Source organism: Argentina anserina, chromosome 7 (assembly GCF_933775445.1).
Source record: "Argentina anserina chromosome 7, drPotAnse1.1, whole genome shotgun sequence".
Classification (NCBI taxonomy): domain Eukaryota; kingdom Viridiplantae; phylum Streptophyta; class Magnoliopsida; order Rosales; family Rosaceae; genus Argentina; species Argentina anserina.
The window spans coordinates 11,708,075-11,723,128 of record NC_065878.1 but is presented as its reverse complement, the minus strand read 5'-3'; the positions used below and the strand labels follow the sequence as shown (position 1 = coordinate 11,723,128).

Below are 15,054 nucleotides of genomic sequence, written 5' to 3'. Positions count from 1 at the left end.
AATTTGCACTCCGAACTTGCATTTGAGTCAATTTACCTCTTAAACTTGGTAAAAATTGCCGATTTACACCACAAACTTGTATTTGAGTCAATTTACCTCCTAAACTTGGTAAAAATTGCCGATTTGCACCTCATCCGTTAAATTTAACTGTTTCTATCCAATTTTGTGTCACATGTCATACACATGAGGGGTAATGTTGTCATTTTTTATTTATATTTTTCTTAAAAACAAATAAAAATATTCTTTAAAATGAGGATTATGTTGTTAATTAAATTATTATTTACATCTTTTTTTCTACATACTTAACCCTACTCTGAATTATATATTCAACATATCCACCCATTCAAATATAGTGTGTTGTGTATAAATATATTTTTATATGTACACATTGTTGGAGAAGGAACAAAACGAGAATAATAACGACGTAATAGAACAGAACGTAACCGTTTATTGATTGATAATGAGGTAATATATAGGCATTACATAACCACAATCCCGTAGGATTCAGGTCCTAATTTATTACAGAGATGCGAATCTATCTCTAACAGGAAACCTAATAATGCTAAGACACACACAATTGTAGAATAGTAATTCTCTCGGAAAACACATTTATTTTTAATTTTCAATATATTTATTTATTTATATTTTTCTAATATCTTTTAACATACTATATCACATAAAATAATAAATATATAAATCAATAACATGTTTCGAAAAAACAAACATTGTAGCAAGTGTTCCTCTTAAGTAATTTTATTAATTTATTTCATTATTAAATATGAATAAATATATAATGACAATACTACCCCTTAAATGCATGACATGTGACTTAAAATTGGATTGAAAACATTAAATTTAACGGATATGTTGCAAATCAGTAATTTTTACCAAGTTTATGAGGTAAATTGACTCAAATGCAAGTTCGGGGTGTAAATCGGTAATTTTTACCAAGTTTAGGAGGTAAATTGACTCAAATGCAAGTTCGGGGTGCAAATTGACAATTAAGACCAAGTTTAGGGTGCAAATCGGCATTTTTGCCTAATTTATAAGTTGAATTAGGGGGTATATTGTATATAGATTTGTGTGGACTTATTTTAATTAACAGAATTTTTAGAAATTCCACGAACTCTTTAAAAAGTACACAGACTTTCATAACCACAGACTTTAGGCTGATATCTACAGACTTTTATTGATTCATGAAATCCAGATAATTGAAATTGATCGACTCTCATAGATTTCTCAGTACTCAAAAAAAATTGAAACTACTTTTTTTTGTTAGTTATGAAAATAATGCATGGTAACTGAATAATATGCATACTATGTCTCTAAACTACAAGTTCATGGTTCCGTGACAATTTGCTTCATTCTCAGGTGTCCGGGTGCGTCCTAAGTATCTAGGTTGGCCCTATGGGTTCTCTGACGCCTCGTTGGTGCTATTGGACGGAAATTAATGCGTCATAAAAACATTTATACGAAATAATTTTTTTTCTAAGTAAATTTATTGGTTGTGTATTACAAAAATACAAAACCATTAGAGAATCTCAATTATTTAAGAAAATTAAAAAATTCTACAAAATTAATCTATCAACAAATAGATACTAAAAAAATGGAAGTAAATAAATTGTTTAGAAAATTTCAAACTTAAGAAGTCATTGTTCATGACACATTGATTTGATTATTATTCTATTTTCTTCTTACGTACTTCTTTTATCGTCATTATTTTTATTGTTAACATTGAACATGTGTTCACATATGAGAATGAGGTTTTAATAAGTGTAAAAATACAAGGTAAGAACATAACATAAAGAAGAATAAAAACAAGGGTGCGGCTATTGCCACCCCACAGTCTACTCTGTTTACTCCATAAATTATTGAATTATTGAAATACCAATATGTCCTGATATAAAATTACCCTAAAAGACAATAAGTTGTTAAAAATTACAATCTTTTTCTTTACACTATCTTTTATTTTGCATAAGATGCAGTTAAACCTAAAGATTAATTACATTAGATTTTCTTTTAGCCGTTATAACAACTATATTCACGATTCATTCATCTTCTACTATTTTCGAAATAATAATAATAATAATAATAAAATATTCTACCAGTATCACTAATACGTCTAATTAGTATGTCCAACGTTAAATTCAACTTATACATGTGTGATGTGCCACATGTCTCTTTTTTTGTTTTGATGTCTGGTTTGGAGCCTTAAATCGTTTTATTATTCTATGGTTTAATTGAATGATTAACTGATAATGAATGTGTACTTCAATTTAACACAGTTGAGTTAGCTTCATTCGTCTGGTGTAAAACATTAAGACCGAAGTCAAGTCACTAGCTCATGATCTTTTCTTAGTAGTGATTATTAAAATAAATATGAAATGAAAAAAAATGGCAAATGGATTGACAAAGTAAGTTTAAAGTCAAAAACAATTATGTAGGGTGAAAAAAGTATGGTATTTTAGGTAGTGAAATGGGGTGAACAAACTAAATCTGATGGAAAAAAATAAGATTGGGGTGTAAAGAGAATGTGGGATGAACAAAGTAAACTGTGGGTGGTAATAGCTGCATCCAAAAACAATCATGGCATCATAGGAATAAACATGGACATAAACATGTTAGGTTGTAGAAAAAATCGGTAAAGAAAAGATAAAAAGAAAATAAAGAAAAATAGTGGAGAATGAACGTTTTTAAATACAATGATGAAGTCCATGAGAAAGTCCATGAAAATCTTTAGTTTAGAGGCTAGACAATTTTTGGATTGTGGTGTGTATAATTAACACTACAAAGTCAATGAGATTTCATGAGTTTATAATTCCATAAGTATGAATGATATTTTGAATACCTACAGAATTCTATTCATTTTTAAAAGTCCGGATTGAATACCCCCAGATTTTCATGGATTCCATAATGACTTTAAAAAATCCTAATTGAATACACCTAAACTTGTATTGATAATTAAAAGTCTATATTGAATATATCTAGACTTTTGGATTTCATAGATTTCTTTAAAACTCTCACTATACAATACACCCCCGTTAATTTTACACAGTCAATGTTATAAATCTCGTTTCGTTGACTTCAAGATTTCGAAAGTTCTCTCCCTGTTGATTCAACCACTTCATGTTCCTTTATTATTTAGAAAATATTCTTCATTTAATAGTGTAGACTTTTGGTATTATTCTAAGCTCATTTTATCCATTTAGGAGTAGTCTCTGGTTTCTTCATTCATTTAGGACTAAAAATAGGTTTTTAGGACCATGGCGTTGGTCGATTCAGGACCATGGCGACGAAGGGATTGGCAAAGGCTGCGCTGGGTTCTTGGGCATGTCGCACATTGAGGTGGTGCACAAGGCTGGGAGGACAAGGACGATGTCGATGGGCTGGGATGCACAAAGAAGAGGATGGGTTCCCAAAGAAGATTTTTGAGAGCCCATAGCATATTCGTTTATGATTTTTCATCTTTCTTTCTTTTTCAACATCAGATTGTAAGAGTCTATCTATTTTTCGGTGATGCCAAGAAAATGTGGTTGTTGGAAAAAGGATTTCAGGGCTAGGGTTAATTTTTCTGGTGGCCTCGTCGCTCAGACACTTTATAACAAAGTCAATAATAACGTGATCGAGTGTGATAGAAACGAGAATAATAACAACGTAATGGAACATAACCGAACACTTTATTGATTGATAATTGGGCATATATATAGGCATTACATACGAAGTATCCCGAAGTATCAGTGATTCATATCTATTACATTAAAACATAATCTACTCTAATAATGAAACCTAAATAGGCTAAGACACACAATAGTAAAATAATAATTCTTCTGAAACAGTTTTCTTATTCTGGTATGACTCGTCATGAATTACAAATAAGGTTTCTAGCAACACTTATCGTAGGTAAGAGATCATCATGTGTTCAAGAACGAGCTCTAACAAAAAGCCGTGTTGTAGAGACATGGCTTTTACCATCAGCAACAACAACAACAACAACACTAGTAAATGGGAAAATATTCCAGGAGACCTTCATTATTTGATTTTAGATAAGTTGTTGGATCCGTTTGATCATCTTCGTTGTCATATAGTTTGCAAAGGTTGGCAATCGGTGGTAGATCCAAGATTAAAATATCACCTTAGATAATTTAGATAGACAAAATATTTGCTCGATGGTAAAAAATTTTTTGACAAATAAACAAACCCAAATAGACAAATACTCAATCTTTTATTCAGCCATTCTCTAACATACGACTAATTTGGTTTAGGAAGGTTTAAATGTTAGACGGTCCAAAAAATTAATAATTTCCTGCCATATTTATCTTGCTTAAGAATCACACAAAAAAAAATAGTGTATTGTACCATAACAAACATAAGATGCATATCTCTAAGTACATTCCACAATGTTACATGAACAACCAATGAAATATGTATATATAGTGAAAAGACGAACACAATTACAAACATAATTGACACCACAATAAGCAGTATCCTAAAACAATCACCCTACATGTTAGCACGAGTAATACAAGAGTGCTTGAAAAGAATAAAGGATTCAAAGCAATAAACATTCTTCATTGCATGTTAATTAGTTGTTATTTGGTATATGAAATCATGATAATGAAAAAAAGGGATTGACATATTGAGATGGTTTAGGGCCCTAATAAAAACAGTGAAACTAAAATATGGAGCATGATATCCCCTCTGAACTACAATACAAGTTCACGAATCATTCTTTCTACAAATTCCACAATATGGCATAGCAAGCGCAATTTGAAAACCATGACATACAATCCACACTAGTCTCCACAGTCAGAAACCATGCATTTAAGAATCATTCCATCAGAGATATAATGATAGATCCACTAACACTATTACAGTCGAAGTTAACATATTAATCTTCCATATAAAATTTTCTCTAGTTTTACGATTCGGTTACAAAGAGTACACTATATATCTATTAATCTATAATATTCTTCTGATCCAAAACTTGAGATGACACTTATGTTGTACTCTTAATCCTAATGTATGACATTTAAACACAAATGAATTTAGATACGATTCTTCAGAGTCCAAAGTTCCAATCATTCTAAATGATAGTTAAACTAATAAACACATATACCCAGTTTGTATAACCTCCAATTCTCTAACCTAGCTACCAAATTTTAGATTCCAATCATTCCATAATCTATAATTTGATTTGATTTTTAAAGAAAAAGCTTAGGGCTAAACCTGTAGATGGGAGATTCGGCAGCGCGGCGGAGCGGGGGAGTGGCGATGGTGAGAGGCCGGAGTGGTGACGGCCGACGAGCTTGAACTGAAGGAGACGAGAAGAAGACACGGAGTCGAGAAGAAGATGAGAAGAAAGAGTGAAAGACAGAGAAGTGATAAACTAAGAAAGGGTTCGGTGTGCGCTCTCTATTTCCCTTCCTACCTTTTTTTAAATATATATAGTAGGTTTTTTTTTGGCTTTAAGTTCACTTCGGCTGGATCGGCCCCTGGGCATCATGCTGCTGCAAACTGTTATAATATCTCAACGCATCAATGGCACAATAAGGCACTTCCCATGCTCCTCATTCCCCCTTTAACTTTCTTGACACTCGATTGCATAAGATCGATAAAGACCACCCACTGCACTCGAACAGTATACAAAAACGTATTTTTTTCCATCTCATGATTCTTATGATAGATTGATAATAAAGTGTAGTTGCTCTGGCAGTGATGCATGGTTGGCTCGCCTTAACATATATATTATGGCGATGATAAGAAATGGCTCATGAACATTTTTAGAAAATCAATGGCCCCCCATTTTACAATTTGGAAGAAAGGTACGTCTCAAATTACTTCATTCGTAGAGAGAGAATTTCTCATTTGAATCCGGGGACAAGTCTGGCATGGCTTTGACTAAAGGAGGACAAACTTTTTGGACTCACATTGTGTCAAAGTATGAATTTCAAGGTGAGGCTATAATTTATAAACTTTTTGGACCAACATTACACCATTTACACCTGCTTCGATTTACGGGATACCTATGTTTTGGACGATACCACCTTTTAATGGACTATATTAGCCCTTAAACCGCTTATCGAACTTTTGTATGTTTTTGAATTTACATGTATCATGTTAGGCCTTGCCGGAGTCGAAATTTCTATGCCAGAGTACTTGAGGTATATTAATGGGTCGGGCTGGGTGAGGTATATTAACCCATGGATCGGGCTCGGCATGGTTCGGGCACGATAATTCATGGGCCGGCCCGTTAAACACATAATTTTATATTATTTATATAATTTTTAAAATAATTATAATAATGAGAATTTAATAATAGACCTTTTAAATCAAAATATTTTGATTATTTCATTATTTTAACATCATTATTTTACAAATATTATCAAAATAGTGAAGAAAAACATCATTGTTTTGACATATGTAACATTTTAGAAATAAGATTATGAAATATGTTGTAGTATTTTATTTATTTTACTATTCTAAATAGTTATATCAGATAAATATTTTAATACATAATATTTTTATTCTAATAAATCATTATAATGAAAATGGGTCGGGCCGACCTTTTTTTTCCGGCCTGACATGAACTTGGGCCGTGGGCTGGGCTAGGCCTAATATCTAAACCAATTGTCCGGCCTGAGCCCGGCACGATAAATAAATGGACCGGCCCGAGCATGACATGAGCACGGTTTTGACCAGCATAAAATGGGTTGGGCTGGCCTGACCCAGGCTGTTTGCCACCTCTAGGCGAGAGCAATAACAACAGTGTTATTGGTCACTGTCGTGATGTCGGTCACGACGGCGAATCCAACACGATCCATGCGGAGCGGTGTAGCAGTTTTATTGGGATTGGTGGCCTCATCAAGTTCTTTTTGGGCTTTGTGGGTTCTGAGTTGGATTGCTGCTGGGACAGACTTCTTTTTGGGCTCGAGAGAATCTGGTCTTCGACTCAGTGTGTCTGGTATTGGGTTTCTACTTTGATTGGTGCTGATAGTAATTTAGTTTGGGTTCCTTTTCTAGTGTGGACTTGGTTGGATTGGGTCTTTATGGCCCATCGTCAGATCTAATCTTGGATCAGGGGCATACTATGCTCACGTGGTTATGACATTTTAATTTCTTCTTCTACGTGAGTTTTAGTCTGTAAAATAAAAGTGTTATACACTTTATTCAGAATGTAGATGTACTTTTGGTTGTTGGGATCCTAGGTGCAGCTAGGTGTTCCAGTAATCATAGGGAGTAACTCTTATTATCAGCCCACATGTGTGTTTTATTCCTTGTACTGTTTGCTGAATTATAAAAGTAATTTGACCATTAATTCAAAAAACAAATATATCCATGCCAAACCCCTATATATACATATCAGACGAAACAACATACATGAGTATAGTTTCCGCCATGCATGCCGCCCTCTTATTTTGGCCAAGTTATGGTCAATACTAGGCCAATAAACCCTTCAGACAGTAGTGACTGCCGTCTAAGTCGGTGCTATGTAATCACACGACATCATATTTATTTATATATGATGTCTGAGTCATCTCCAATTCTCCCAGAATTAAGAGAAAGATAGTTTATGCTTTGCAATACCATATGTAATAGGGGTGACACGCAGTTCACTCGGCTCGGTTTGGACCCAAACTGAAAACTGAACTGAATTTAAACTTTAGTTCAGTGCAGTTCAGTTTACAATTTTCTAATAACTGAAACTGAAAACTGAACTGAAAAGTTTAGTTCGGTTGTTTCCACTTTTTTTTTCTGATTTTTTAATCTCTGTTAATAAAAGCAACAAACATAACTATTACAAATAAGGATTATAAGCTTCCAAGTTCAAAGTTAAATGGTAGCACAATCAGAGTACTAGTAGAGGTTGTTTTCCCCTTCAATTTCTTCACTATGCATTCGTCTTCAAATAGTGTCGGAATATCTTATCTTGCAAACAAAAGCTAGGGCCATAACAAACCAAACAGAGCCTTTGCATTTTTACAACAAAAGCTCATCACCTATAAATAAGCACAGAAACATTCAATGCTTAAACTAACAAATATCCAGAAAACAAAACCATTTATTTCACTGACTCTCACATACAAAGCTCCATAAATGAGACTTAAACGTATTTTGGGAAAGCTCAAAGAAGAAGAAACATATACAAACTCAAAGAAGTAAAGACAAATAAACACCCAGTTGAAGAAAGAATCACAACACAAAAGCCAACTTAAAAGTTAAAACAAACAGAAACAACATACGGAATGGTAATAGTCCCATTCTCTGGGTCGGGTTTGATGCATATTTGTAGCTCACCAGCATCTCCAAGCAACGAGAGCTCGGTCACACTCAAAAACCTCAACGTGTCCAAAGCATCACTTGCATTACTGAAACACCATAACAAAACAAACTCAGCATATAAGCACATAACATAATGCACATAATTGTCTCATTCTCTGGGTTGGATTTGAATTCTATTATATATTGTACTTACCTAACCAGCTCCCTAAGGAACACCTCCTTGTGGATGTAGAGACTTTTCACTATGCCTACATACCAGTAATAAGTTCCAAAAGCCCTCCTCAACTTTTAGTTCACAAACCAAAACCCAATTATGAGAATGAAAACTTTAAACACCCCAAACTATTAACAAAGTAAAAGCCCTAGATTTCAGAAATCCAAACAACACCACATATCACATAAAGCTTTGAAATTTATGATCAAACCAAAACTATAAACAGTCCCAACTACGAAGAAAGGCCCAAAATTTAAACCCAATGCCTCCAATTTCATTACTCCATACAACACAAAAACCAATAGTCATCACAAACTCTACAAACTTCAGAACCCAATTGAGTAAAACTTAAAAAGATCCAAACTTTAGTACAAACAGAGAGAAACCACCTCGGCTTGGTACTCAAATTCCTCACCGGGCGCATTGACGATCTCTTTCTTGGCAACCGCAACATCACATCGAACAATGATCTGTCTATTATTGGTCGCAAGCCTCCATTTCAATTCACCACAACTCCACAAGTGAAACCCTTTCTTAATTCTGCCAATTGATATGGAATCAAAAAAAGCAAGACTCAAATTGATATATATATATATATATAATGTAATATTTCTTTACAAACCAAATAACAATTGATCAACTAAGAGAAGAGAAAAAGCTTACAGAGATTGAAAGACTGGCCTTTTGCTACAACTATTACCTTCTTCTGCTTGTTCTTCGTTGTAGTTTTTTTATGGCTGTGAGGGTGCGATGCCGAAGTCCGGCGGCACATAGATGATCCGTCGTGGGTTGCAGATCAAGGTGGCATCGACAGGGAGTAGATAATGTCGGCACCGTCAGGGGCAAATCTGGGTTCGACGTCGTCGGGAAGTAGAGCTCGGAGGTGTCAAGGAATAGAGGTTAGTGGCGTTGGGCAATAGATAGCTTGGCGTTGAATTCGGTTTCGGGGAGATGGGGATTGAGAGAATGAGAGAGGAGAGCCGAAGAGCGGAAGAGGACTGCGAGTCTGAGCAAGGTTAGGGTTTTTTGGGTGATATATACTACACAAGACGACGCCGTATTCATTTATTTCAGTTCGGTTCGGTTGGACCACTAAACTGAAAACTGAACTTAATATTTTTCGGTTTTCTCAAATTTTTTGTCAGTTCAGTTTTTTTCGGGTTAGGCTCAATTTTTTCGGCTCGGTTCTCGGTTTCAGTTCGGAAGTGCCACCCTAATATGTAATAGCATATGTGTTGTCTGAATAATTATGTAACAACATATATGATGATTTCAAATTTCTGTCGTCTAAAAATCTTTTCAATAACACGTGTATGCTATCTGAATCAGAGTAATCTAGTTTTTGATATTCCTCTCATGCTAATAAAAAAATATTTAAATCCATATTATATGCTTATAGTATCCTCTAAACCATATAAATCACACACATGTCCAGAAAATCATCAAGAATTCAATTGACATTATATCAAAATCAAAAGTACATGAGTTCATATATGTCTTCGAGCAAACCAAAACACAATAGTTTAGCTCGATATATACCTAAATTTAAGACCTACAACATTGTAGTAGAAAAAGCAACTACATAAGTATTTGTTCATAATAACATGTTATTGAGTCTTCACTTCATCTAAGCTTGTAGTATCCATGCAATGTTATTATATAGCGGCCTTTGAAACATCCAAACCCAGTTGGTAGGCCTTCATCGAAGTTGTCCTTAATATCCTCTGCCACATAGGACAAACCAATATTCTTAATTATAACTAGCAATAACAAACTGAGAAAATGTATATAGAAAATTTGCATGTGCGAATGCTTCTCCTTATATAAAATTTTGACATAAAAACTTCTAGTGATATATGTATTAAGTTATACATGTCTTGAAGCCTATAATAAGCAAGTGACAAGACACATGAGATTTTATCAACAACAAACGTAGAGAAAACAACTAGTAATCACCTTGTTCATGTAAATTATTTGGGTGAGCACACAAGTAATTACAAATAAAGTGAGGACCCAAGTGTTAAGAATGGATCGACTAGTAGATTCATTGCAAATAAAGAAAACTTCAGAGAATTTCCAAGTGGTTTAACACTTATGACCTGTCAAATGACTCTTTTAGATAAAACTAAAAACAAACACGAATTATTAAGGGGTGAGAGGGAGAGGAAGGTTTCTGAGGAGATGAATGCTTCCTTAGACAAACCTTTTTCTAGAATTGAGATTGGGGAAGCTCTTAAGCAAATGAGTCCAGATAAGGTGCCGAGAGATGACAGTTTTTCAGCTAGGTTCTTCCAGACCTATTAGGAAGTAATTGGTGATGAGGTTTGTCAATTTTGTTTGCATTTTTTGATTGAGGTGGCTGAGTTAGGAGTGGTTAATCACACATTATTGACACTCATTCCGAAAGTCGACAATCCACAACATGTTGTTGACTTTCGGCCCATCAGCTTATGTAAAGTTATTTATAAGATAATCTCAAAGGCTATGGTCAATCGTATGAAAACTATACTGTTGAAAGTGATTTCTAGATTCCAAATTGCTTTTGTCCCAGGGCGGTGTATTCATGATAATGTGATCACAGCCTTTGAAGTCGTACACTCCATTCGAACCAAGCAAACAGGTGATGACCCATACTGTGTGTTGAAGTTAGATATCAGCAAAGCCTATGACAAAGTTGAATGGGTTTTCCTTCACAATATCATGAGCAAATTGGGTTTTAGTGATCACTGGATCTCGTTGGTGATGAGACGTGTTGAATCTGTGTCTTTTAGTATTTGTGGAATGGTAATGCATTGGGGCAAATTTTTCCTTCAAGGGGATTAAGGCAAGGAGACCCTTTATCACCATATTTGTTCCTTCTTTGTTCCGAGGGTCTTACAGGATTGTTTCAAAGAGTTGATAGTATTGGTTCTATTCATGGTGCTAAGGTGTTAGAGAATGCTCCATCTCTCTCTCATTTGTTGTTTGCAGATGATAGCTTATTGTTTGGAAAGGCAGAGTTACAGGAGATCACTTATTTGAAATAATGTTTGTTATTGTATGAACATAGAGTTGGTCAGAGAATTAATTTTCAAAAATCTGCCATTTCTTTTGGTCCATGGCTAGTGCAAGCACATGAGAATTCTTTAGCTGAGCTTTTGGGAATTCCTATTGTCCCTTTTCATGAGAGATACTTTGGCTTGCCAACTGTTGAGGGTAGAAATAAGAAGGAGATTTTTAAGCAGATTCATGAACGTCTTAATTTTCACCTGAAAGGGTGGCAGTCAAGATAGTTATCCAAGGCAGGAAAGTCAGTGCTAATTAAGGCTGTTGCCCAGGCTATACCCTCATATACTATGTCAGTATTCAAACTATCAAAAGGTGTGTGTCGTACGTACCAGTCTAATTGGTGAAGTATTGGTGGGGCTCGGGAGGTAAGAAAAAAGGAATTCACTGGTGTAAGTGGGAGGTGCTATATAAAAATAAAAAGGAAAGTTGTTTGAGATTCAGAGACATTGAAGTTTTAATCAGGCCTTAATTGCGAAGACTATTTGGAGAATTATTCTTCAAACAGATTATTTAGTTAATATTATCATGCAGGCCAAGTATGTTACAGATAGAAATTGGGCGGATGTAGGGGTTGGTTCGAAACCATCCTTGATTTGGAGAAGTTTAGTTTGGGGTAAAGAGCTTCTTTGTGCTGGTGTTCGCTAGAGAGTTGAAAATGGAAGAAATATCCATATTTGGAGGGATAGATAGTTACCATCACCTTGGTCTTTCCGTGTGATTACTCCAAAGTTTAGTGGTCAACTTGTGACTGTTGACCAACTAATGGAACGCCAAGGCAGATGGAATACTGATCTTATTATTACCAATTTCCTTCCTTTTGATGTTGAGAAAATTTTGTCTATTCCTCTTGTTGAAGCTAATGTCAGTGATGTTGTGATCTGACATTACACCAAAGATGGTCACTATTCTGTGAAGTCAGGCTACTGGTTGGGAATGGAATTAAAAAAGTTGAGAATGAGCACATGTAGTAGTGGTGGGGATGATGTTTCAAACTCCCAAATCTGCTTGGAGTATCATTTGGGATCTTCGGGTTCCTAACAAAGTCAAGTTATTCTTGTGGAGAGCTTGTCATTCTTTCCTACTATGTGTTGAGCATTTTTTCAAGCGCAAAGTGTGCTTATCTGATATGTGTGGTAGATGTAACTGTGCTAGTGAAACTGTCTTGCATAGTTTATGGGAATGTCAAAAGGTTAGGAATGTTTAGAAAAGGACTTGGCTGTGTGGGGTGATTAAATTGTGGCGTGTTCAATCCTTTACTGATTTATTGCTCAAATTTCTGAAAGAATGATCGAATAAAGAGATTGATCTATTTGCGTTAAATTGTTGGTGATATGGAAGTTGCGTAATGATATTGTTCATGGTAAGTTGGATATTGAGCATGAAATTGTTGTTCAGCGAGTGTTGGACTAGCACTTGGAGCTTACTGAGACTGAAGGCAAAATCTCCCCCATAAATAGAGGTAAGGGTTATTGAAGGCTCAGTTTAGGTTAGTCATTCTGCGTACCCAACCTTGTTTTTTGATGGGGTTGTGGACAAAGAGAATGCTAGGGTCGGTCTAGGCATGGTTGTTTTGAGCCCAGATATGAAGTTATTGGGTGCTAAATCGGTGCCTTTGCCATACCCAATTAGTCCAACTGCCACTAAAGCTCTTGTTTTATGGCATGGGTTAGATTTTTGTAAAACCATGGGGATAAGGAGTGTTACAGTCATAGGTGATGCTCTGAATGTCCTTGATGGTTTGAAAATACAAGGTTGGGACTACAGTAAAATAAGAGGAGTCCTGGATGCAGTCAAGTTGATGATGTTTGAGTTTGAGATGGTGTCTTGAAAACATGTGAAGAAGAGATATAATGTAGTATCCCATTAGTTAGCTCGCTTTGTGCTAACTCGTATGGATCTGTTTGGAGCATGGGCCTTCATGGCTGCTAGATTTAATAGGTGGTTGTTAACTGTTGGATGAGGTGCTCTACTGTGACCTCTATCCCATTTGATGTATTTTGTTGGAAGTTAATATAAGCATTTTCAATAAAAAAAAAAGAGTGAGATGGAGACTGCAAGCATAACCGTAAAGATTCCCAAAGTCCAATAGCAACACATACTAAAACGGAAACTACAAGCAAGCAAACTCCAATGCAAAAGATTATGTTTCTTTGACCATATTGCAAGATGAAGTGGAATATGAGTATAAACATAGCAGTGAGTAAAGAGCAGTGTTCTAAATATCGGGATATATCGCTGATTTTTAGAAACCGATAGGATAAATTCCATATCGCCTTAATATATCGGTCAACTTAAAATATCGGGTCAACATGCGATATATCGAGTCAAACCGAGTTTGACCCGATATTTCGGTGGATTGTTTTAAGGAGACGATGTAATTTCAACGCAGATAGGCAGAAGACTTCGTTGCTTCGCCCTTCATAGCTTCAGATCTGAATTTTTGAACTCGTCGATAGAAGGTGGTATCGACCCAGTCGATTGAGAGAGCAACTCGGACTCTGAGCACATATATCGACCCAATCCGCCATTCATGTGGTCTCATCGCGGCGTCGTCTCGTCGGAACTAAAGGTGGTGTCGACCGTGTTATGTGCAGGGGTTAATTGTGGGTGGATTGCATGAATCAGAGTACAACAAGAACCTAGGATCTTTCAAGTACTGGATTGGTTTTGGATTTTCTGATTGTTGAATTTGTTGTTTGATGGGTGCATGATGAACTCAATTATGATGTAGACATGTAGTTTACTGCATTTTTGATAGAATTTGTTTGGTCTTAAACTGTATATATGATGGAAGTCATCATCATTCACACGTTGTTTCGAGGCCTTACCTGTTTGAAGCTTGGGAACCTTTGGAATATCAAAGAAAAGAGAACCAATTGATGAACTGGAGAGTTCCATCTGCTTTAGATAAAGACATGAAGCATCATCTTAAGTTTTGGGCTCATACAGTTGCATCAACAGTAAGATAGCATTCATAGATAGAGTGGATGTTCATATTTACTGCATTGTCTTCGTGGTAATAATGACAAAAAAATGGATATGCTATTTAATGGAATTTGAATGATCCTTTCTAAAGTTAAAACCGAATGCTTGTGCAACATATATCAAATTCTGTGATGATTTGTGTATATACATTCTTTGGATGTTGTTGTCTCAACAATTGTGATGTTATAGAACTTCATCTTATTTACTTCATTGTCTGTATTTTTTGTGCATGCATCTTGTAACTAGCTGATCATGCAGTTATTGTGTCATTTGTGAATATTTTACTGGTCATTTGTTTCTGAGTGCAGTCCTTGCTTACTAGAACTTATGGGTGGACACGGGTCCATTCGGTTCGGTTTTGGACAAAACCCATAACCCAACCCAAATTTTAAATTCAGTTCGGTTCGGTTCGGTTTTTCTATTTTAGAGACTGTGACCCACAACCCAACCCAACCCGTACGGTTCGGTTCGGTTCGGTTTTTTTTTCGGTTTTACCCGTAAGTAAAATATGTAATATTATATATTAA

General features: G+C 35.4%; 1 protein-coding gene across 1 annotated transcript; it reads right to left on the bottom strand.

Moving 5' to 3' along the window:
- Window positions 1-7,940: 7,940 nt before the first annotated feature.
- On the bottom strand, window positions 7,941-9,266 carry LOC126803585 (heat shock protein 90-5, chloroplastic-like). Its single transcript, XM_050531370.1, has 5 exons — window positions 9,172-9,266; window positions 8,871-9,034; window positions 8,474-8,528; window positions 8,228-8,366; window positions 7,941-7,997 (listed from the first exon to the last, which is right to left on the bottom strand). Exons 1-5 carry the CDS (start codon window positions 9,264-9,266, stop codon window positions 7,941-7,943), a joined length of 510 nt encoding a protein of 169 aa, XP_050387327.1.
- Window positions 9,267-15,054: the final 5,788 nt, after the last annotated feature.

Bases quoted from the DNA above. Each gene is read 5' to 3' on its own strand.
- LOC126803585 (XM_050531370.1), bottom strand. From the start codon at position 9,266: ATGTGCCGCCGGACTTCGGCATCGCACCCTCACAGCCATAAAAAAACT. The intron at 8,529-8,870 runs GTTTGTACTAAA...ACTGGTATGTAG, and splicing joins AGCCGAGGTGGTTTCTCTCT to GCATAGTGAAAAGTCTCTAC. The intron at 7,998-8,227 runs GTTTGTTTTAAC...GCTTATTTATAG, and splicing joins CCATTCCGTATGTTGTTTCT to GTGATGAGCTTTTGTTGTAA.